Raw genomic sequence first — 24,966 nt, 5'->3', positions numbered from 1 at the left:
AAATTTCAACAAAAATATCATATATAGATTATATCATATTTTTTTGACAACGACTAGGAGGCTTGAGCCCATGATCCGGGGGCATACAAAAGATAACTCCATCCATTAGGGCAAGTTACCCTTACTTATTTTAAGTCATATTAAATATATACTACTTAAAACTTTTTCCAAAACTAATGAAATACAAAAATAAAATTTTAATTATCTCATGATATAAAAACATCATGATAACTTTTATAATGAATACAATTAAACAAATGTTTATATATATAAACTAATAAATAAGTTATAAACATTTTTAAACAAAAAAATAATCACATAAATCTTTTTTTTTATATATCACATATATTTATGTAATTTTTTTTCTAGTACAATGATTTTAATATGTATAGTATTATTTCTATTATTTCTTAAAACTTTATACATATATATATATATATATATATATTAAATTTTTATTGATATTGTTAATATTTTTAATATTTTCGTACAATTCAACTACCGATATGTTTGTTATTTTCTATATTTTAATCCTTGGTAACGAATCAATTGAGTATTTATAGCGGGTCTTTATTTTAATAAATTTAAAAATAAAAGCAAAATAGATTTGGCATGAATGTTCGAACCCAGGCCCTCAGTATAGGCCCGAAACCCAGGCCCGGTCAATTAGTACATGTCATGGACCAGGGTCTAGGCTCTGGGTAAAGCAATTGTGTGAAATCTGAGTTTTGGAGCAAACGCGATGCAGAGATGGTGCGCCAAACTTGGCTCTCTGGCCACTTCATGGCAAAACCAACCATTTATGGCACCTCAATGGCGTCGTCTCCTCCATCATTCTCCTCAATTTCATCGATCTCTCCCATCTGCTTCAATCACCACTTCCAACTTTGTGCCCCTTTTCAATGCCGCAGCTTCTTCTTCAATGGCAGCTCACTTCTTTCGCTCTTCTCTTCTCCCTCTCTATGTAAGTTAGGGTTTTCTCCATTTTTTTTTCCTTCTTATTCCCCTTCTGATGGGATGCTGAGAAATGTGGGAAAGGCAACCATTCTCATAAAGATAACATATTTTTCTCCCTAATGCCCGAAACCCACCAGAGGGCAATTTAGTGACTTTTCATTTTACAATTGTCTTCTCTTCTTCCGTTGGCTTGCCTAGAAAATGTATAGAAGAAAAGCATAGACAATTTGCCATTTTTCCTTTACTTTTCCTCCCTTTTTCTCAGCAACCAAATGGAGGGTAATCTAATCATTTATAAATTTTCCATTCTATTCTCTTTTTGCTCATTTGGTTGGCGAGAAAAGGTAGGAAAAGAAAGGAATAAAATTAGAACCCCTTACTCTTTAGTCATAGGGAGGGCGAAACACTGATTTGTCCATTGATGGTTTCATTTGATATTTAGGTGGTTCCAGTCCGTCATTTTTCTTCCAAAGACAAAAACAAGAGAAGGCCAATTACACCAGTGACTTCCAAGATCAAGAAGATCAAAATGAAATCTTATTCGTGGGTTTCTGCATACATTTTTTCGTTTTATTCTAGTTTAAAATTGTTGCTATTATATCAAATTTATATGGCTTTGAGTTTTCTGATCAGGTCCTTTAAAATGAGGTTCCGGGTGATGAATGATGGGAATATCCGGCGTTGGAGAGAGGGAAAACGCCACAATGCACATTTAAAGGTTTTTACCTTTTCTTGCCTATCAATTTTACTAGTAACCCAATGAAGGAAACTTCTCAAAAGGATTATTGCATTTCAACTTCATTGATATAAATTGTTGAAATTCTTGGTTTGACACTTTGTTTGGATAGGGGTAGAAATGAAACAGTTTGCTTTTAAAAATTTGAATTTTATTGGGAACCATTGGAATTGGTAAGGAAGGAAATTGGAGGAATTGGCTTACATGATTGCAAAAGTGGAACTTGCTAGAGGTTTAAATTAAATATTTATGCATTGAAAAGTTGCCCTTATTTTAAATATAAAACTAAGGGCGGTAGAACTCAATGGAAAATAAACTCTTTTGTTTCCTTTTCCTAAACAAGATAAACGGCAATGACTAATTCCTTTCCTTTAGTTAGATTCATTTTGTGATAATTTGGAACCAAATAGATTGATAAAAGTAAAAAATGTAAGACTTAGAAGTTTGGTTTCATTTTTCTTTCACTTAAGATTTCATAGAGCCAAATGTGACAGTATGCAAAATCTATTTTGCCTATGATGACATCTTACTGCACTTTTGATTGAATGTTGGTGAGTGGGATATAGTTGTGTATGACTTGTTGCTTATACTTGTAGCCATAGTTGTTAAAAACTTACGATAAATGATACAATACAATGATAAGATACATTTTTCATGGAAATCGATATGTATCACAATCCATATCTTATCTTAAAGTGTACCTTTCAATACATTTATGATACATGATACGATACTTGATATAATGATACATGATACAATATGTGATATATCAATCAAGAACACAATAAGTGCATATGCCTAGCTAGAATTTGGAATTAAAGATCATTGCTAAAAATTGAAAAAATTTTATTTTTACGGATTATGTGATGAAACTTATATATTAAAGTCATATTTTGTCAATTTGAACTTGTCAAAACTCTAATATTCAATGTTCTCATATGCACTTGTTGTGGGTTATATATCAATCATATATATATGTATATATTTTGATAACTGAGTGTAATGTATTACAAAAAAGACGTTAAAATAATGACTTAGGATGTACAAGAAAAGGGAGACTCACCCCCTTACAGCTGAAACAAAAACTGACCAAACAAAATGTACAAAAAACTATATATATATATATATCAATTAACGACACAATAAGTGCATATGCCTAGTTAGAATTTGCAACTAAAAATCATTGCTATAAATTGAAGTTTATTTTTGTGGATTATATGATGAATCTTATATATTAAAGTCATATTTTGTCAATTTGAACTTGTCAAAACTCTAATATTCAATATATAATCCACAATAGGTGCATATGAGAGAACATTGAATGTTAGAGTTTTGACAAGTTCAAATTGAATATTAGAGTATATATATATATATATTGATCAAAAACATAATAAGTGTATATTCATAATTAGAATTTGGAACTAAAAATCATTGCTAAAAATTGAAAAAGTTTATTTGTGTGGATTATGTAATGAATCAATATATTAAAGTCATATTTTATTAATTTAAACTTGTCAAAACTCTAATATTCAATGTTCTCATATTATATGATATAGTTTAACTCTTTAGATCATGCTATCTTTCATAAAATTGGTTATATATTACTTTATACTTCACACTTGCAATAAATATGCACACATATACATATTTTTCTATTCATTTTTCACTATATAAAAACACTTATGATATACAATACAAAAAAATAGAAAAATGGTACATGATACATTTTATGAGTTAACAACAATGCTTGTGGCTTATTTAGCCTTCTTTTGTGTTTGTATCTTGTGCATGCCTAAGTACATTTATATTGTTGTTTTGTATTTGTGGTTTGATTTTACCATGGATGAAAATTTCCATAAATTTTGGTGAAATTTCGCCGAAATATCACGTTTTGAGGGTCGTGGAAGCGAAACAGGGGGTCAAAATATTGGAGGATAGATATACCAATAAAAAAAAAAAAGAAATATCGGAGGACAGAAATGTCGAAAAAAATTAGCATGTTTCATTGAAATTTCAGTATTTGGCGATTATTTGATGAAGTGTGGAATAAATCGCCATTTGCTGCATTTTTTTGCTGATTTTTTGGTGAAAAATCATCAATTTTTTGACAAAAATCGCGTAATCCCACATGAGGGTTAGGCACGGTTAGCTAAAAAATGCCTTGATTTTTTCTGCCGAGGAGGGGCTTCGAACCCCAAACAAAAGATTCAACATGAACCTTGCCCGCCACTGGGGCAAGTTGGCCTCTCAGTAAATATGTTGCACCACATGTGTTATATATATATATATATATATATATATATATATATATATATATAAAGTTATCATATTAACCAAATATTAAAGAATATTTTAAAGAACAAATTAATTATAATTATTTTATAATTAAATGAAAAATTTTCATAGGTGTTTTTAATATCATTAATATATTAATTAAATATTAAAAAATTATATATATATTATCATTTATTTTATATCATTTAATACAATTCAATTAAACGTATCATAACTTTAATGTTAAATATATTTTAAAATTAGACATATTATAATCAAATATCATGATATTATTATTGAATAATATTTGATGTAATTTAATAATGAATGTATACTTATAAAATTTATATTTTTTATCGATGCATATAATATTATTATCAAATATGATAAATTATATCATACATTTATCAAATTATTCAATAAAGCAACTTTAAAATGTCTATTATACTTTTAATTACATCTCTATGAGGTTTTTCTTACATTTGCATGAGTTTTGATGAATTTTAGGCCTATCGAATTTTTTTCCAAAATATCCGCTGATATGTCCGATATATTCGCGAAATTGAAATATCGATATATCTATGATTACCGATATTTTCATCCTTGGATTTTACTAGTATTTAGGATAGAGAAAGGAAAAAATAAGTGATACTGAATATGACATGTAAGGGCTTAAGGCAAGGCAACCCGTTGTCCTGTTTTCTTTTTACCATTGTTGCAAATGTGTTGAGTAGTTTGATGTTGAGAGTAGAGAAGGAATTCTTAGAGGGCTTTTTGGTAGGTAGAAATAAAAAAAGAGTGATTCATTTATAGTTTTCATTGATGACAATATTCTTCTCAAGAGCAAGAGAGGAGGATGTGTACAACCTTAAGTTAACTTTGTTGGTTTTTGGACACATTTTTGGGCTTAAGGTGAATTTGGATAAGAGTACCTTGATAAGTAAAAGCAATTGAATTAAGAATGCCTAAAGAAGTACACCTAAAAGTATGCATGATGCATACAAGGCATTAAGGCCAAAAAGAAAAGGGAAAACACAAAAAAACACCACCTTAGTTACATCCCAATCAATCAATGAAATCAAATAAAGACCACGAGCTAAAACCTACTTGAACCTTGATCCATTACAAAAACATGTACAAAAAGGACCGTAAAATAGCTTGGTCTGCTAGTTCAATGTCTTCAAAGACTCTTCTATTTCTCTCCTTCCATAAGGTCCAGAATAAACATAAAGGGGCTGCATTCTGCGCCTTTTTCCTTTTCTTCCCAACAAAAGAGTTGTGCTAGCTAATTATGACATCCTTGATAGGTATCAATATTAGTCAAACTTGAGTATGACGATAGACAATATTGTCAAAGGCGATTGCCTGGTTTCCCTGGTTCGCCTAGGCCACCAGGTGAGGTGAGAAAAATAAAAATTGCCTCTTGAAGACCCAAGTGAGGCGACTTTAAAGAGGTGGCTTTAACAACAATTATCTTCTTTAACAAGGCTGAAAATTTAGAAAAAAATGAAGTAAAATTTTAAAAATAAAATTTTGAAAGGTGAAATATGTGGAATTTGAAAGGTTGAAAACAAAGCCTTGATAAAAGAAAAAAAAAAGAATAAGAAGATTTAGGGATTAAGAAAAAGATGAGATGGAGGGAAGAAGAAAAGAAAGTTTTCGGTGGTTACCTTTTAGCAAGAAGATGAGGTGGAGGGAAAAAGATTTCAGCAATAGCATGGTTAACTTTGGCAGTGTGGTATACTTCGACAAGTTTTTCACCTCTTTCTCTATAACTCTTTTACACTTTTTCTTTTTCTGTCTTTTACAGTTTAAATCCAACTTTATATAAAAAAATATTCTCTGCTTCTATTGTGACTGCTGTCACTACTAGCCTTTTTTTTTATTTGTAATTTTATTTTATTCTTTGTTTGTGCTGTCACTGGCACAATACAAAGTGTTTTCTCCTTGACTTATCTATGACCCATCTATTCAATAGGGTCCCACCTCTTCTTTCACTTTTTGTTCATTTCATTTGGCAACAATAAAAATTGAGTTTTTAATATCAAAAGATGACTTGTACGCTTCATTTAACAGGCTACTAAGCTTATGTTGTCTTGCATAGCCCATTCAGCCTCTCAAAGTTGAGAAAAGATCTTATAATATTCACTTCCTCTCTATGATAAGTTCCTATGCATAGTACATATCTGAATGATATGGTTTTACATAGGCTGAGAACCCTGGCTTCTATTATGCAATCCAACTTGATGATGAAAACCGTATGACTAATGTTTTTTGGGCTGATGTGTTTGGGGAATAGTTAATCCTTAAAACCAATTCAGAGTGATGGAAAGATTTGATGTGGAAAGAAAGGCTTTTCAGGTAAAGTTTGAAGGCATCAATGGGGGAATGTGGCTTTCAATAACTGAGAGAAGTTGAGGTTTTGTTGTTTCGTTAGGATTTGGAGAGGAGGAGTTGGATTGGTTGTTGGAACATTTGAAGAAAGCTGTGGAGTTGGAGGCTTCCGGGGGTTTTACTCGGAAGATTAGGGGCAAAACGAGGACGCATTTGATGGAGATTTGCTTCAATAGTAGAGGAAGATTTATGAAAATTACAGAAATTGTTGCAAAGAGAAAATCTCTAGTGCTAGTTGTTCCTGAGGGTGTTAAAGGCAATGGGTGGGAAACCCTTAGAATGGCGATTTCTAGAGTCCAAGATGTGTCTGATCAGGCTGTAAGAGCCTCGAAGGAGAAGGATAAAGAGTCTCAGGTGAGCAAAGGAATGTACAGAGAAGGGCGGTCCTATGCAGATGTGGTTGCAGAGAAAGGACATAGAAACGGAGCTTCAATGCCAGTTGGAAGATGGGCAAGAGCTGTAATTTGCGAAAGTAAAGGAAAAATTCTGGATTGGTTTGATGTAGGGAAAGTTATTGCGAGGATGATGGGTACGAAAGGGATGGTGTCTGTAACCCCCATTTCCGAATACAAGGGGTGCTTTTTTGTGGATTCAGCAAGGAGAGCTATGTGGTTTCAAGATCAAGGGAGCTTAACAGTGAGAGGAGGGGTTGTTGCGTTGAGGAGATGGTCACCAAAAGAAAACTCTGTTGTTGGTGGAAAGTTTAGAAGGGGCTGGTTAGAGCTGAGAGGCCTTCCTTTCCATCTATGGGATGAGTTTCAGTTGAGGTACATTTTACAGAAATGGGGGAGGGTAACGAAGGTGGCAAAGGAAACTCTGAAACTCGTAGACTTGTCGAAGGTAAAGATGTGGGTGGAGATGCATCCAAAAGTCGTGCTACCAGCTTTGCTAGAGGTGGAAGACGGAGCCTGGTCTTTTACAGTTGCAGTCTCCGTCATCGGAGAAGCTGAAGAAGACTTTCTTCTCAGGCCAGAGTCAAATCGAAGCAAGGACGAAGTAACGTCAGCGGAAGGTTGCGTCCATCAGAGGCCAAAGAATGCTGAAGGGCTACGAGCTACTGCTAGGGATAATGAGTACCACAGATGGAGGCCTCGTCATCGCTCCCGTGTTCGGTATTCAGTTTCAAATTCAGATACCGAAGTGGAGAAAGGAAGGGGGAAGAGCTGTTTGGGCCCAACGGCGGGAAGTGTTGACGGGCTAACAAAACCAGAAGCCTTTTTTAAAGGCCATTTTGCTAGGGCCCATTTTGAGGAGAAGAACATTGGGCCTTCTGTGGGTCCAGTCCACGAAACTGAAGCAGGGTCTTCTAATGGTGGCCCAGCTACGCCTTCGTCTTCAAAGCTTCAGCGATCTGGAACCTCTGCAAAGGAGGTGATGCCGATAGCTCAGTCAGCAAAGCTAAAAGGCAACTCAGTTACTGCAAGACGCAAGGCGAGGAGTTGGCCGCCGAGCCTAAAGGTGACGTCTATTGTCCCAAAGCGCAACCTAGATGGGGATGGCGCACCGGAAGCAAATCGAGGCTTTATTTGGGGCAGATCAGTCTTCAAAAAGGGCGCCCTTTCTCCTGTTTCAGAAAAATCCCGACGCTTCACTGGGGGGACAGAGGGAGACGAAGGGATCTCGACATGCAACTGGGTAAAAAAGGTACGTCCTCCTTCCGTAGCTCTCTCTGAGAAGGATCTTCCTTTGGATGGGGCTTTTAATCCAAATATTCTTTCCGACTCCTCTGTTTCTTCGGTTATTCCTTCTCGATGTCAGGCTTTTTCTCCGATTCCGTTGGAGTCAAGCCTTGTCTCTCAGCGTAGTCCCTTTCCGAAAATTGCTGTTGTTGAGCCCAGTCGTCTTGTTGGCGTGTCCCGTCCTGAAGGAGTGGCGTTTCCCCTAGAAACCTCTAACCGAAATTCTGAAGAACGGCCTTTATTTAAGGACTCTCTAAGTAGCCCAGAAAAGCTTTGTGTCTCAGGGAAGGCTCAGTCCCCAAACCCAGAACATCCCAGCCTCCCGTTGGAAGGCTTTCAGGTTGAGGGACTCACGCCTGGAAAAATGGTCAAGGTTCAGTCGGTTTTGGAGAGTTTGAGGATCAGATTAGTCAGAGAAAATGGAAAAGGTGCGGAACAAGAAAACCAGAGTAATTCTTTTGCGGACAAGGTTTATTTCAGAAGGAAGAGGAAAAATGCTTCTGGAAACCGAGGAGAGGATTAGGTTTGGGTGCTGGTTGTGCTGGGTTGTTTTTGGTTTATATGAAGATTTTAAGTTGGAATACGAGAGGATTAGGATCCAAGAAGAAAAGGAGGATAGTCAGAAGGTTTTTAAGTACTCAAAATCCAGATATTGTGATGCTTCAGGAAACAAAGAGGGAAACTTGGGATCGGAGGTTTGTGAGCAGTGTTTGGAAAGGCAAGAGAGTGGAGTGGGCTGCTCTTCCAGCCTGTGGGGCGTCAGGGGGGATTGTGATTTTGTGGGATTCTAGCAAGCTCGAGTGTACAGAGAAGGTGTTAGGATCTTTTTCTGTAACTGTGAAGTTTAACTCTGGTGAGGAAGGTTCTTTTTGGTTAACTTCAGTGTATGGCCCGATTAATCCGTTGTGGAGGAAGGACTTTTGGTTGGAGCTTCAAGACCTATATGGTCTAACCTTCCCAAGGTGGTGTGTAGGAGGGGATTTTAATGTTATTAGGAGGATATCTGAGAAATTGGGGGAGACCAGATTAACTCTCAATATGAGGTGTTTTGATGAGTTTATAAGGGAGAGTGGCTTGATTGACCCCCCTCTTAGGAATGCGGCTTTTACATGGTCAAACATGCAAGCTGACCCTATTTGTAAGAGATTGGATAGATTCTTGTTTTCTTCTGAGTGGGATACTTTTTTCTCTCAAAGTTTTCAAGAGGCGCTTCCTAGATGGACCTCTGACCATAGCCCTATTTGTTTGGAAACTAATCCTTTAAAGTGGGGTCCGACTCCTTTTAGGTTTGAGAATATGTGGTTGCTCCATCCTGAGTTTAAGGAGAAGTTTAGAGTTTGGTGGCTAGAGTGTACGGGTGAAGGGTGGGAAGGTCATAAGTTTATGAGGAAATTAAAGTTTGTTAAGTCAAAGTTGAAAGAGTGGAATATAATGACCTTTGGAGATTTAAAAGAGAGAAAAAAACTCATTCTTACGGACTTAAGTAGAATTGATCTAATTGAACAAGAAGGGAATTTGAATTCTGATTTGGTGTTAGAAAGGACCTTAAAAAGAAGGGAGTTAGAGGATGTGTTGTTAAAGGAAGAGGTTCAATGGAGACAAAAATCTAGGGTTAAATGGATTAAAGAAGGGGATTGCAACTCTAAATTCTTTCATAGAGTGGCCACAGGTAGGAGAAGTAGGAAGTTCATCAAGTCTCTGATTTCTGAGAGGGGGGAGACTTTAAACAACATTGAGGATATTTCTGAGGAGATTGTTAATTTCTTTGGAAATCTTTATTCCAAACCTGTAGGTGAGTCTTGGAGGGTTGAAGGAATTGACTGGGTCCCTATTTCTGGTGAGAGTGGAGGTTGGCTGGATAGGCCTTTTACGGAAGAGGAGGTTCGCAGGGCAGTTTTCCAATTGAATAAGGAAAAGGCCCCTGGTCCTGATGGTTTTACTATTGCAGTTTATCAAGAGTGTTGGGATGTGATAAAAGAGGATCTTATGAGGGTGTTTCTCGAGTTCCACACCAATGGGGTAATAAACCAAAGTACAAATGCGACCTTCATTGCTTTGGTGCCTAAGAAAAGTCAATCTGTTAAAATCTCAGATTATAGACCTATTAGCTTGGTTACAAGTTTGTATAAGATTATTGCTAAGGTCTTATCAGGGCGTTTACGCAAAGTTCTTCATGAAACAATCTCTGATTCTCAAGGAGCCTTTGTTGAAGGGAGACACATTCTAGATGCTGTGTTGATAGCCAATGAAGTGGTGGATGAGAAAAGAAGGTCAGGGGAGGAAGGAATTGTTTTCAAAATCGATTTTGAGAAGGCCTATGATCATGTGGATTGGGGCTTCTTAGATCATGTGCTTCAAAGGAAGGGGTTCAGCCAGAAATGGAGATTGTGGATAAGGGGTTGTTTGTCTTCTTCTAGTTTTGCAATCCTAGTTAATGGGAATGCAAAGGGTTGGGTTAAGGCTTCTAGAGGTTTGAGACAAGGAGACCCTCTCTCTCCTTTTCTTTTTACTTTAGTGGCAGATGTTCTGAGTAGGATGTTGTTCAGAGCAGAGGAAACTGGGCTTACTGAGGGTTTTTCTGTGGGGAGGGATAGGACAAGAGTGTCTTTGTTACAGTTTGCAGATGACACTATTTTTTTCTCTAAAGCCTCTATGGAACATCTTCAAAACCTCAAGATTATCCTTTTGGTTTTCGGGCAAGTTTCTGGTTTAAAAATCAACTTAGAGAAAAGCACCATTTCAGGTATTAACACTAGGCAAGAGCTATTGTCTAGTCTGGCCTCGGTTTTTGATTGTAGAGTGTCTGAGTGGCCTTTATCTTATTTAGGTCTTCCTTTGGGAGGGAACCCAAAGACAATAGGCTTTTGGGATCCGGTGGTTGAGAGAATTTCGAGAAGATTGGATGGGTGGAAAAAGGCCTATTTGTCTTTGGGAGGGAGGATTACATTAATTCAGTCTTGCTTGTCTCACATCCCTAGTTACTTCCTCTCCCTCTTTAAAATCCCAGCTTCAATTGCTTCAAAGATTGAGAAGATGCAAAGGAATTTTCTTTGGTCTGGAGCAGGGGAAGGGAAGAAAGATCATCTTGTTAGATGGGAGGTTGTTAGCAGACCAAAGGAGTTGGGAGGTTTGGGTTTTGGGAAGATTTCTTTGAGAAATATTGCTCTCTTAGGGAAATGGCTTTGGAGATTCCCTAGAGAAAGGAGTGGTCTTTGGTATAAAGTTATAGGGAGTATATATGGGACACATCCTAATGGATGGGACGCCAACATGGTGGTTAGATGGTCACACAGATGTCCTTGGAAGGCTATTGCTCAAGTTTTCCAGGAATTTTCCCCTTTTGTTCGCCTAGTGGTGGGCAATGGGGAGAGAATTCGTTTTTGGGAAGATCTTTGGTGGGGTAACCAATCTTTGTGCTCGCAATTTGCTGATCTTTATAGAGTTATTTCTGTGAAAAACCTCACTGTTTCAAATGTCCTTGGCAATTCCTTTCCATTGGCTTGGAATTTAAATTTTCGTCGCAATCTTACCGATTCAGAAATTGATCTCCTTCAGAGATTAATGTCCTCCCTCAGTTCAGTGCGTTTCTTTCCTTCTCTGGCAGATTCTAGAGCATGGTCTTTGTCTTCATCAGGCTTGTTTACAGTGAAATCTTTTTTCTTGGCCTTGTCAAAAGTCTCTAATCCTATTTTGTTCCTTCCGGCCAAGTTTTTGTGGAGTTCAAAAGTCCCTTCAAAGGTTAAGGCCCTCGCTTGGATAGTAGCTCATGGGAAGGTGAACACCAATGATAAGTTGCAATTGAGAAGACCCTACAAGTCTCTCTGTCCTCAATGGTGCATTCTTTGCAAAGGTAATGGAGAGTCGATTGATCACCTTTTTCTTCATTGTCCTGTTACCATTGGACTCTGGAACAAGTTGTTCAAGTTGGCTGGGTTGGATTGGGTCCCTCCAAGGAGTTTTGAGGATATGTTGGTTATTGCTTTTAAAGGCTTGGGGAACTCTTTAAGAGGCAAGACTCTTTGGCAAGTTGCTTGCCTTACTTTGGTGTGGATAGTGTGGCAAGAGCGAAACAAGAGGATTTTTGAGGATAAGGGGAGATCGGAAGAGACATTATGGGATTTGATTTTGTTCTATTCCACTCTTTGGGCTTCTTGTTCTGCAGCTTTTAGAGGAGTTCCTCTAAATGTGATACAACTCAACTGGAGTGAGGTTTGCGCTTCAAGAGTTTGAGTTTGTGGGGGTTTCTCTTTGTTTTTAGCTATTGTTGGGTGTTTTTATGTTGTTCAGTTTGTGTAAGAAGGACCTCTCATCCTTCTAGTGGTTTCTTTTGTTTCTTTTTTCTTTTCTTTCTCTTGTATCTTTCCTTCTATTAATATATTTCTCTTCGTTTCTGATCAAAAAAAAATATTCACTTCCTCTCTCATCTGGTAACTCCAATTCTCCACTAGGCTGTGGGTCCCATGGACCACTTGACCACTTTCCTTATTTCAAGAATAGTAGGTACCATTCAGCAACAGTCCCCTCTTGGCTGACCCTATTCATATACAATTTTTATTTTCACTTTTTTTATTCTTCCTCAAACTCTCAAAGAGTGTTTTTTATGTTTTCCTTATATTTTAACTCTTTCTTTTTCTTTTTTAACTAAATTTTAGATTTTGTGAATGACATCGGAAGATGGCATTTCATCAAAAGGTTTGAACAAAAAAGATCTGGCTTGAAAATATAATTATTTGAAAGATCCCAAGGATACAAATTCAATAACATGTCTATTTTGTGGGAAGGAGACAAATGGTGGAATCTTTAAAGCAAAACAACATCAAATAGAAAAAAAAGGAAATGCTACAAGGTGTTTAAAATGGTCGGAGGAAGAAAGAGAAGAGCTTGAGTAGTACATGACTAGTAAAGATGATAAAAAAGACAATTATAGTTCTTTTCCTAAGGTTGGTGGTTTAGAAAACATTGTCGATATTAATGAAGAAGAGGAACTTAAAGAAGTCAATTTGAATCGAAAAAAAATGATCGATAATAGAAGAAGTGATGTGGGAGATAATAAGAAGATGCAGTCAACATCAAAAGATCCTATTGATGGTTTTGTGTCTCAAAAGCCAAAAAAAGTAGTTCAACTTCGAAAAGAAAATGGAAACAAAGTTCTATAAATGATGTGTTTGATAAAAGGAAAAGGGAAAGTGTATGCCAATACATTGGTCAATTCTTCTATCAAGTAGGGATATCATTTGATTGTGCAAATTTGGATAGTTTTAAATGGATGGTTGAAGCTATTGGGAAATATAATCTAAATATGAAACCTCAAAGTGATTATGAATTAAGAGTTCCAATCCTTTGGAAAGAAGTGGAGTATATAAAAAATTTATTAAAAGATCATAATGTTTCATTGATGAAGTATGGAGTTTCTCGTATGTTTGATGGGTAGACAAATAGAAGAAATTGAACCGTGATGAATTTTTTGGTAAATTGCCTAGTTGGAACAATGTTTATGGAATCTATTGATGCTAGTTCATTCATGAAAATTGGGGAGAAGACATTTAAATTATTGGGCAAGTTAGTGGAGCATATTGGGAAGAAGAATGTTGTTCGAGTAATAATCGACAATGAATCTAACTATGCTTTGGTAGGTAAGATTTTATTTGGTACAAGGAGATCTTCTCTATAATTGATGAGAATGAAAATAGGTACAAGGAGATCTTCTCTATAATTGATGAGAGAAAGAATGTCAACTCCATTGTCCTTTGCATGCAATAGGTCACTTCTTAAACCCTAAATTTTTTTATGACAACCCTTATATGAAGTTTGATCAAGAAGTGACATCAGGGTCATATTCTTGCATGGATAGATTAGTTTCTGTCTTTGATGTGTAAGATAAGATCATTTGTGAATTGTCAACTCATAAAAACGCAGAGGGTCTCTTTGGTATTCTGATAGCCATTAGATCAAGAAAGATGCTAGCTCCAAGCATTAAGTACTTTAAGCAAGTATATATTTCTAAATAAGATATTAGATTATTGATTTTGTTAGCTATTAGATCAAATGTTACTTGCTAGTTTACTAATTTTTTACTTACATTTAACATTATAGCTAAATGGTGAAAACTATATGCAAACACAACCCTAAATTTGTAACAACTAGCCATAAAGATTCTTAGCTTGATTTGTAGTGCATCGGGTTGTGAATGTAATTAGAGTGTGTTTGAGCAAGTAAGTATTTAATGCTTTGTTAATTATATAATATATAAATTTATAAAATTAGAAATTTTATTAGTTAAGTCGTCATATAGCATGCTGTAACATTTACTGATAAATGTTTATGAATTCATATCAAGAAGAGGAACAAAGTAGAGCAAAAAGAGCTAAATGACTTGGTGTTTGTTAAATATAACCAAGCTCTTAAAGCATGCTATGATAGATGCATTGTCATTGACCCCATCTCATTGGTAGATATTGATGAAAGTAATGAGTGGTTAGGTGAAAAATAGGTGAAGAAGACACCACCATAGATTACGAAGGATGATTTGGTTTTTGAGGGTGATGGCTTGACATGGGGTGTAGTGGCAAGTACAGTAGGTGTTGGAAATGCAAAGACTTCCACTTGACTTTAAGCATGATCAATGACACAAGTTCAAAAGGGGGTTTAGTGGCTACTACTTCACAAACTTATTTTGAAGAAAAACAGAGCAATTCAAAGGACATTGAAGAGGATGATAATGAGATGGAGGGCTATCAATCTAGTCTTGATAAAAGTAATGACAATTTTAATTTCAATGATGACTATAATGATGATGTCTAAAGCTTATTTAGGCTGTTCATTCTTTTATTTTGTTTCTTATTTTGATTTTTGAATGTTTGGAACATTAGAATGTGCATCTAGACATAATGAATATCTCTATGATATTTCTTATGATGTGGGGTATGATATTTGACAATTTGAATAATTATTTCTATTTTGTTAATTTTATTAGGTATGATAAGGGATGAAAATTTAGTAGTATTGATTGTTGAAGACTATTTTTTTTTTTTGATCAGAAACGAAGAAGATTATATTAATAAAAGAACAAATACAGGAGAGAAAAAAGAGACAATAGAAAGAGAAAAAAACCAAGAGAAGGATGAGATCTCATCCTTCCTACATAAATACCAAGGAAAAACACCCAACAATAGAACTCTAAAAACCAAGAGAAACCCCATCAATCTTCAAACTCTTGAAACACAAACCCCAATCCAATTGGGTTGTAGAATGCTTAGAGGAACTCCTCTAAAAGCTTCAGTACAAGAAGCCTATAGAGAAGAATAAAACCGGATCAAATCCCAAACCATCTCTTCCGTTCTCCCTTTATCGTCAAAGATCCTATTGTTTCTTTCTTGCCACACCATCCAAATTAAAGTAAGGCAAGCAATTTGCCAAAGTGTCTTGCCTCTTAATGAGTTCCCCAAGCCTTTAAAAGAAATAACCAACATGTCCTCAAGGCTACTAGATTGTGCAAAGAATGCACCATTGAGGACAGAGGGCTTTGTAGGGTCTTCTCAATTGCAACTTGTCATTAGTGTTTACCTTCCCATGTGCTACTAACCAAGCGAGGGCCTTAACCTTTGAAGGGACTTTTGAGCTCCAAAAAAACTTGGCCGGAAGGAACATTAAAGGATTTGAAACTTTTGACAAGGCACAGAAAAAAGATTTCACTGAAAACGAGCCTGATGAGGACAAAGACCACGCTCTTGAGTCTAATGAAGAAGGAGAAAAAAGCACAGAATTAAGGGAGGACATTAATCTCTGAAGGAGATCAATTTTTGAATCCGTTAGATTGCGGCGAAAGTTAAAATTCCAAGACAGTGGTAAGGAATTGCCAAGGACATTTGAGACAGAGAGGTTTTTCACAGGAATAACTCTGTAAAGATCAGCAAATTGAGAGCACAAAGTTTGGTTTTCCCACCAAAGATCTTCTCAAAACCGAATTCTCTCCCCATTGCCCACCACTAAGTGGACAAAAGGGGAGAACTCCTGGAAAACTTGAGCAATAGCCTTCCAAGGACATCTGTGAGACCATCTAACCACCGTGTTGGTGTCCCATCCATTAGGATGTGTCCCATATATACTCGCAATAACCTTATGCCAAAGACCGCTCCTTTCTCTAGGGAACCTCCAGAGCCATTTCCCTAAGAGGGCAATATTTCTCATAGAGTAGCTATGAGAAATATTGGTTAAAGACTATTTATCTTGGTTAAATATAGAGTAGCTAAATATATTTATAATCTTTTATTGTCTGATTATAGTTAGGCTATCGCCTTATTTTTAGCCTTTTACCTCAAGTTAAAAAGAAGTCTTATCGCCTTAACATTGCCTTTTGTGCTTGATAACACTGATTGTAGGATATTAGATTGACCCACTCTTACTTAGACCTCCCTCTAGGAGGGAATCCCAAAGCAGTATCTTTTTGGGACCTGGTTGTGGAGAAGATCTCATGCTGATTAGATGGTTAGAAAAAAGCTTACTTGTCCTTAGGAGGTATAATCACTGTTGTGCATTCATGTTCATTCCTTATCCCCTTATACTTTATATTTTTGTTCAAAGCATTGGTTAAGGTAGTCTCTTGGATTGAGAGATTGTAGAGAGATTTTGTTTGGTTAGGGGTTGGGGAAGGGAAGAAAGACCTCCTTGTGGGTTGAAACTAGGTGTGTAAGCTTGAGAGAGAAGGGAGGCTAGGCATTAAGAGGATATTTGTAAGGAATAGAACCCTTCTAGGGAAGTTATGATGGTTCTCTTGGGAGAATGATGCTTTATGACACAAGGTCATTTTGAGTATTTATGGGTTAAAACTCAAATGGATAGGATGCCAATTGCCTTGTTAGCTGGTCACATAAATGCCCTTGGAATGCTATTATACAAACATTGTTGGACTTCTTTTGCTTCACTCATTTTTCTATGGGGGATGATAAAAATGGAGTTTCCTTCTCCCTTCCTATATCCAGGAACTTTAAGGCTTGTTTGGCAACTTTTTCAAGGGTAGTTTTTGTTCTCCAAAACAAAAAAACAAGAAAACATGTTTGAAAACTTAAAAAATTGTTTGATGTTTTTTGTTCTTAAAAATAGAAAATATGGTGTTTTAAGAGTTTTAGAGTATTTTTGATAACTGTTTTTAAGAACAGTTTTCTATTTTTCAAAAAAAAAAAAAAAAAAAAAAAAAAAAAAAAAAAAAAAAACATGTTTGACAACTAAAAAACATAAAATAAGGGCTTGTTTGACAACTATTTTCGAGAACTGTTTTCTGTTTTCTATATCAAAAAATCAAGAAAACACCGTTTGACAATCAACAACTGTTTTCTGTTTTTTATTCTTAACAATAGAACACAGAGTATTTTCAAAGAATATTTTTTAATTGTTTTTTGTTGTTTTCACTTGTTTTAAAAAATAATTATACAAACATGTAGAACGATTAAAATTAAAACACTAGATATAAAAATTATTTTTAAAACATATTTAAAAATATTAAAACAGGTTAAAAACATTTTAGCTTTCGAATTGTTCCATAAAATGTTAGAAAACAATGTTAAAAAACTATTCTCAAAAATTGTTTCTCAAAATTGTTTTCGAAAATAGTTACGAAACGAGCCCTTAGTTTTTGCCATAACCTTTTAAAGTAGGAAATTGAGGAGCTAGCTTTTCTAATGTTTGCTTGTTACCCAATTTTGGTTCTTGACCTCCTTGTGATCGTTTTCAATTAGCTCCTTTTTTAATGCTATCTTTGCTTTGATTCAATTCCTCTTAACTTTGCTAATCTTGTTTAGAAATCCAAAGCCCATCAAAGTGAAGACCTTTGCATTGACATTATGGTGTAGATTGTTCTGACTTGTAAGAATTGATTAGATTCCACTTAGAAAGATGGACATGTTGATTATATTGTTTAGAGGTTTTGGGGTACTTCCTCGAGGTAGGACTCTTTAGCGCATTGCCAACCTCACTTTGATTTAGACCATTTGGCAAGAAGGAACGCAAGGATTTTTTAGGATAGATAGAGGACCTTAGAAGCATTTTGGGACTTGCTCTATTTCTCTTCATCATTGTGGGCTTCTATTGGTGAAGTTTTTGCAGGCATCCATTTAACCCTTATTATGCTTCATTGAAGCCTACTTTGCAGAATCACGAGATTAACCAAGGAGTCACTTTGTGAATGACTACCACCATTAGTAGGTTTTTGTCAAGCTAAATTTTGATTGATGTTCTTTAGGCAACCTAGGGTAGTAATGGATTGGAGGGCTAATTAGAGATCATTCAAATAGGAGAATTCTCTAAAACTGTAGATTAGGGTCTAGCCATTGAGGTAGAAATTTTGGCCCTTTTAGAAGAGTTTAGAGATGGCAACAGGGTGGGTTAGCCCCATCCCAACTTCGTCCCGTTTATTCAAAATAATTCCTATATCCGTCCCATTAAAAAAATTAAATGGGACGGGCGGGGTGGGATGGGTATGCAAATTTCCCATACCCACATCGCCTTGCCCTGTTTATTTATTTTTTTTGAAATTTTGAAATTTTTTTTTAAAACAATTATTTAAAAAATTTTTAAATTACATTAAAATAAATATATTTTTATAAATAATTAAAATATTATTATTTTTTATAAAAAGTATTTATTATAATAATAATAATATTGAAAATGGGAAAATAAAAATTAAATTAAATTAAACTATTTTTTAAAATTAATTTTATATATAATCAGGGCGAGGTGGGACAAGACAATACCCGAACCCGTCTTGTGTTTTAAAAAAAATTTCAAACCCCTCTCCCCCCTAAACCTATTTATTTAAATTTCAAACTTATTCCACTAGGGGTGGGGCATGACAGGTACTTAAAAAAACCCACTCCATTGCCATCCAAAGAAGGGTTGTTAGAGGCGAAAGCTTTGGGTTTTTCCAATTTTCTAGTAGAAGGTAATTTTGTTGTTATCATATCATGAGAGACTAAGAAAGAAAGGGGACCATGGAAGTTTCACGGGTGGCTGTGCTAGTTTTTAGACATTTCTTTAGAGTTACGATGTTCCCTTTCTTGGACTCCTTGCTTAGGCAATGACACAACAAATATGTTAGCAAAATGTGGACATATGGTTTCTTTTGTAGGTGATTTTCTACTGTTGTGAATTGTTGTTAGATTTGATGTTTTGGACTAGTATACACTTATTTGTCTTTTTTATCCTTCTTTGTATAGAGGATTACATACTTCTTGGAAGGATTTCTCTAGTTTCTTGGTACTTAATATTGTATCACAATGAAATTGTTGTTTCTTATCAAAAAAAGAAAAAACGGAATACAGATTTTCATTTGTTTTTAGTTTATAGAACTCATAGTGGGAAGATGTTCATGGTTGTTATGGAGCAAAAAAAAATTAGAAGCCTGGTACAAGATAATGGGAAGTTGTGGAGTTGTTGTTAGAGACATGTCAAACCATTGGGACTTTTTGGCTGAAATGATAGCTTATGTCTTTATCTCTTGTTTTCGAGTATTGTTTATTTCAACAAAGGGATTTTTTCAATAGTAAAGAACAATGGAAGAGTTCTTACCTTATTATTCCAATGTACTCCCTTGGATTTTACTTTGTAGGTTGCAAGGGGGTTGCTGTCGGTAGTCCGTATTAACCCTTCCTTTGAAGAGTTTGTGAGGGGTCCCACTAGATTATTACAACTGTAGTATGAAGCTCCTAGTTCCTTAACTAAGTCTCTGTTTGAGAGTCATTGCTTGTTTCTTAGATAAATAACTGTTTTAAGTTAACTTTAGTTTTCATTATTGATTGAAATTAACTCATGTCCAAGTTGTGTGTTTCTCTTTCTTTAGTGAACAAATGCAAATTAGAGTGCACATGGTAGATTACTGAAGGTAGGGAGACCCAGTTTGTCAAAAGCATATACACCAAGAATAATAAACAAAAAAGGATAGGGACAACAAACAAAATGCAATGGCATGCTACCCATCACCAACTGCAGTGCAGACTGTTAATGATGTCTAGGAACTAGTGGCTAAAATCTTGAGCAAGCTCCCAATTATAGACAAATAGAGAGTGTACTACAATACCTTTAAGCTTCCTTTGCAAGTTCCCACTTCTGATAAAGATCCCCCTATCTTATTCATCTCAAATACACCATTGGTCCATGCCAAGTATAAACTCCATACCTTCCTCCTCTACCTTTGAAGAAATTTGACACGTTGATTGGTTGAAGACTCTTTTATTGACTTTGAAGGACCCAAATGATGACAAATAGATGAAAAATAAAAAAAAGGAAGAAAAAACTAGACCACAAATCTCTATTCATGGAATAAGGAATCAAGAGGCGGTTAATAGGCCCCTCATTTTGCTTAGAACTGCGACATCAATTCTATAAATCTGAAGAATGTACTCTCTAATCTGCTCCTCTCATAATGGCTTCTTCAGTTATCTTGATTTCTTCTTAGATATAAGAGACCAAACCAACCTCATAATCCTCAGATATATAAGGTTGTAAAACCTTTAAGTTTACCTTGAGATGATATCCTGATAATTTGAGTTAGACCCATTTTCATTATGTATAAACTTGATCAGCTTCTTTCTACTCCTAATAATATCCACCTTATAGCACAGTTTTGAATTACAATCCCCAATCATTCGCCACTTCACTCTGTATTTTTATATCCGACACACCTCATCTCTTAACGTGATTATTCTCAGATCTGCTGTCCTGGAGCTTCTGAGAAAACCTAAGAGTCTCTGCTAATTGGTCCAACCTTTGAGGCATTGATCTCAGCAACATTCTTAAGCACCAATGCTTTCTTCATTCTCAGATCCTGTTCCACTGTAGGACTGGATTGAATCACCCTAAACTTTGCACAAATCTGTGATTATACTGCCCTCTATTCTGGACCTCATTCCACCACCTCCTAGGCTCCTAATAGCATCTTCAGAGTCAAGGTGTTGGAGCTATATATATATATATATATTATCAGAGTGTTGGAGCTATATTTTCTCTCAGTGAAAACGGATAGGGATCCACTTAATTGCTTAGAATCCATCACGTTGGGCAATTAGTAGGCACTGATACAAGTGACTTCTTGAGTATGTTGCAACCATCTTTATAAGAATAACAAGACCAATGACCTACATACAACCAACAAGACTCTAGAAACCCAAACACTGCATCTGCTCTATTTTTTTATTAATTTATTTTTTGTTCACTGAGAAGGGGAGAGGTGATTAGCAGAAAATTCCTAGGACTAAGAAAGTAACTCAACAATGGGTTTGGTTGATCCTTAAGGGGAACAGAATAACTGGACAAACTATGATCACCCTCTAATGGAAAGATTTCTGGATCTCTTCAGGATTGTGGAGGATTTTGAGGCTATGGTTGTTGACTAGAGGAGTGAGTCAGAGATGAGTAGTCATGGAATCTGAGAGGAAAAATAAAGGACAGAAGGAAAGAGAGGAGAGAAGGGGAAGTGTGGTCTTTTTAAATTATCCTCCAAAAAAACATTTAGTTATATTTCAGCTACCATTTCTAAGGGAATGATATGTAGAATGTCTAAATCTACTGATCTGGCAGAACCACATGATTTCATAAACTAATTTTTTCCAAGTTTGATTGGGCAGGACTAGTGGGTTGGAGAAAAATTTGAAACCCTAGTAAGGGAATATAGGTAACTTGTATGTTGTCCGGAAACAGACGGAGTAGTTGTCATTATATATGATGCATTTTCTGACTAGCATAAGTGCAGGGAGCAGATACTCTGGGAGAAGATTGAAGAAATGATCCCTATCTGAACATTGTACTTTGTAAACAGCTGGGTGAAATTCTTCATTACATGATGGGTGAAATCATTTCATTCAGACATTTGTGTTTTTCAGATGGTTTGTGGTAACATTTTTCTACTTGCGAATAATCAGTGATCTGGTTGTGTGGCCAGTTGAGTTTTCCCTTGAAATGAACTTGTTCATCTGTTCTCATGTCCTTGGAATTGAATCACTAAACCTTTTCTTAGTTAAATAATTATCATTATCCTTGCTCCTCTCCTTGTGGAGATTCTGGTACTATTAACCTAGATTTCTTTCCTGATTGTGGAGATTTTGGTAACTTTATGCATGATTACTTGTATTTGAAACTAATGAAAATCTGGTGCTCAATGCAGTCCAAGAAAGCAAAGCGCAGACTTAGACAGCCTGCTCTTGTTCCTGCAGCTTATGCCAAGGTGATGAAGAAGCTCAACTTCTGTGCTTAAAACATCGGGAGTTCTCTCCAAGTGCTGTCAATTCCTGGTATAAAAAAAGTAACATATCATCTTTGTGTTGTGGGTGGTTTGGGTTGGCTTCGCATTTCTACTTTCTTTCAGTTGCATTAATTTCAGAATCCCAGACTGGTTATAGAGCAGTGTCTGGATGATTACAATCACTGATAAGTTCCAGTTGGAACTGGGTCATCACTAGGAGATTGAAACTCAAATTTTTTAAATCAAGGAATATTGCTTTGAACTTAATGGTTGACTATGCCTCTTTGTTTGTTTTTTGGGTTTATTAGAATATTGATCTCTAGTCGGCTTATGTAAGATGTATTATTTGAGAGCATTTAGATTGCTGTAATTAGCAAAGACACGGTCAATCCAGTTATGGAGATGGACAAGGGTTTTGTTGCCTGAAATGGACACCTTAGTCTTCATATCCAACCAAAAAAAGGATGGAGTTAGGGGCGCCCTTGTTGCTTAAACAACAGTTAGCCTTTTTAATGAGTGGACCATTTTTCTGGATTTCTAATTTTGATTGAGTCTTATGTTAAATTAAATTAAATTCTTCACTCATGGTGATGCACTTTAATTAATATGGGCATGATTAGGGAAAAAACCATGGAGAGCAATTGCCCATGGAAATATGAGCTTGTGATTGACCCAGCGTATTGTCAGTGTCAACAGAGGGCATAAACAACAGTTAGCCTTTTTAATGAGTGGACCTTTTTTCTGGGCATGATTAGGAAAAAAACCATGGAGAGCAATTGCCCAGGGAAATATGTGCTTGTGATTGACCCAACGTATCCTCAATAATAGAGGATATTTCACTTGTATAAATACAATCTATTCACATTTACCTCTCTCTCTCTCTCAACGATTGACCCAACGTATTTCGTATTGTCAAGTGTCAACAGAGGATATTTCACTTGTATAAATACAACCTATTCACATTTACCTTTCTCTCTCTCTCTCTCTCTCTCCTCTAACAAAGCCCCCCCCTCCCCCCTTTTTTTTTGATAACCGTAGATGTTCGGGCCAGCTTACGCGCACCTCGACTAATCCCACGGGGCCTTGAAGTTAACGATCGAGTAAACCTCAAGTGGCCCTGAGAGGACTCAATCCTTTAACAAAGCCCATAAATGCTGCTGCCGACTCTCTCTCTCTCATTTTATGTTTTCTCTAACAAAAGCCATAAATGTTGCTAGTTGACAAGCTTTTCTCTCTCTTTTCTAACAAAGCCCATAAATGTTGTTGGTTGACAAGCTTCTCTCTTTAAGTTTAATATGTGGGAGATGTGTTTATGACATATGAACATGGTGACTTGTAAAATATTCATTTTATGTTTTCTCTAACAAAGCCCATAAATGTTGCTGGTTAACAAGCTATCATAGGGGTGCCTCTTTTGCGAACAAATGGGGCTAGTTATGAAAAGTGATGGTGAATAATATTGGTATGCAAATTAGCTAGTTAGATCAATGTTTTTACAATCGGAAAAGTTACTAATTCATGATTTAATGATTTAATTTTAGTTGAATCGATGATGTTATAAATATATAATTTATATATTATTAAGATTAAAAATGATTATAAGAATTTTAAAAAATATAAGTAATTAAAAAATTTAAATATATTTTATTATTTTATCATTAATATTATAGCTTAAATTATAATAAGGATAATATAAAGATTTATTGAATTATTACTATTTCTAATTTGATTAAATAATATTTAAATTTTAATTATTAAGATAAAATAAGATTTTTATTATTGAAAGTTGTTTAGATTTTAATAATGGTATATGAGAAAATAAAGATTAATCTTAAACGAGAAAAAGCCCATGAGGGGAGTGAATTGAGATTTAAAAAATCTTCTTTTAAACTTAACAAATTTAAGCACAAAAAGAGCAAATATAAAGAGATAAGGTTAGAGAAATCAAATTCAGATTTTGTAGTGGTTCGACACTTTCTTGCCTACGTCCACTCTCCTCAAACTCTTAACCGAGTAAGGGTTCCATTAACTTGAAGCTTCAATCAAGCTTCTAATCACCTTTACACTTGGATTCTAGCTCTAATGAACTCTTATACGATCTCTTCAAGTCTCAACTTATTTGAAGGCTTTATCACTCAAATAATAAGTTTAAGTCTCTCAACCTAGCTTAACAATGACTCAAATACAACTTAAGGATATGATGAATCACAAAGGTGTACTAAAGAATATGCAAATGGAGATTTAATGCACAAAGAAAAGAATGAGAGCTTTTAGGGAAGGACAAGTAAGTAAACAAATAAATCTAGGTGTTCTCTTGCTCATAAATGAAGTGAAGCTCTCTATTTATAGGTTTCTAACATCGGGAGCCAAAAAACCAAAAAGCAACCTCGATTGGTTGAGTTGGGGGTTGATTGGTTCACTAGCCGTTGGAGCATTTAATGCTTGGCAGATGATTGTTACCCTCGATCGGACCTCGACTGGGAAGACAAATCCCTTGACCGGGAAAGAAAGGCTACTGGAAGAGAGATATTGTTTTTTGCACCTCTCGATCGGACCTCGACCGGGAAGGGGTAACTGGTTGATTGGTACCTTAGCTGTTTGAGTTAATTTGGCCAGTGTCTCGACACCATTTTTGGCCTGAAAAGCTATCTCTTTCTGGTCTTTTTGCTTTTAGCACTTAGGCAAGGTCTTTAGGTAAA

General features: G+C 35.6%; 1 protein-coding gene across 1 annotated transcript; it reads left to right on the top strand.

Moving 5' to 3' along the window:
* The first annotated feature begins 586 nt into the window (after positions 1 to 586).
* On the top strand, positions 587 to 22,534 carry LOC109123913 (uncharacterized). Its single transcript, XM_019224998.2, has 4 exons — positions 587 to 964; positions 1,400 to 1,500; positions 1,591 to 1,675; positions 22,190 to 22,534. The coding sequence occupies exons 1-4, from the start codon at positions 743 to 745 to the stop codon at positions 22,277 to 22,279; spliced, it is 498 nt and encodes a 165-aa protein (XP_019080543.1). The 5' UTR covers positions 587 to 742; the 3' UTR covers positions 22,280 to 22,534.
* The last annotated feature ends 2,432 nt before the right edge of the window (positions 22,535 to 24,966 follow it).

The sequence above is a fragment of the Vitis vinifera genome, chromosome 2, assembly GCF_030704535.1.
Source record: "Vitis vinifera cultivar Pinot Noir 40024 chromosome 2, ASM3070453v1".
Classification (NCBI taxonomy): Eukaryota; Viridiplantae; Streptophyta; class Magnoliopsida; order Vitales; family Vitaceae; genus Vitis; species Vitis vinifera.
This window is presented reverse-complemented; position numbering and strand designations above follow the sequence as displayed.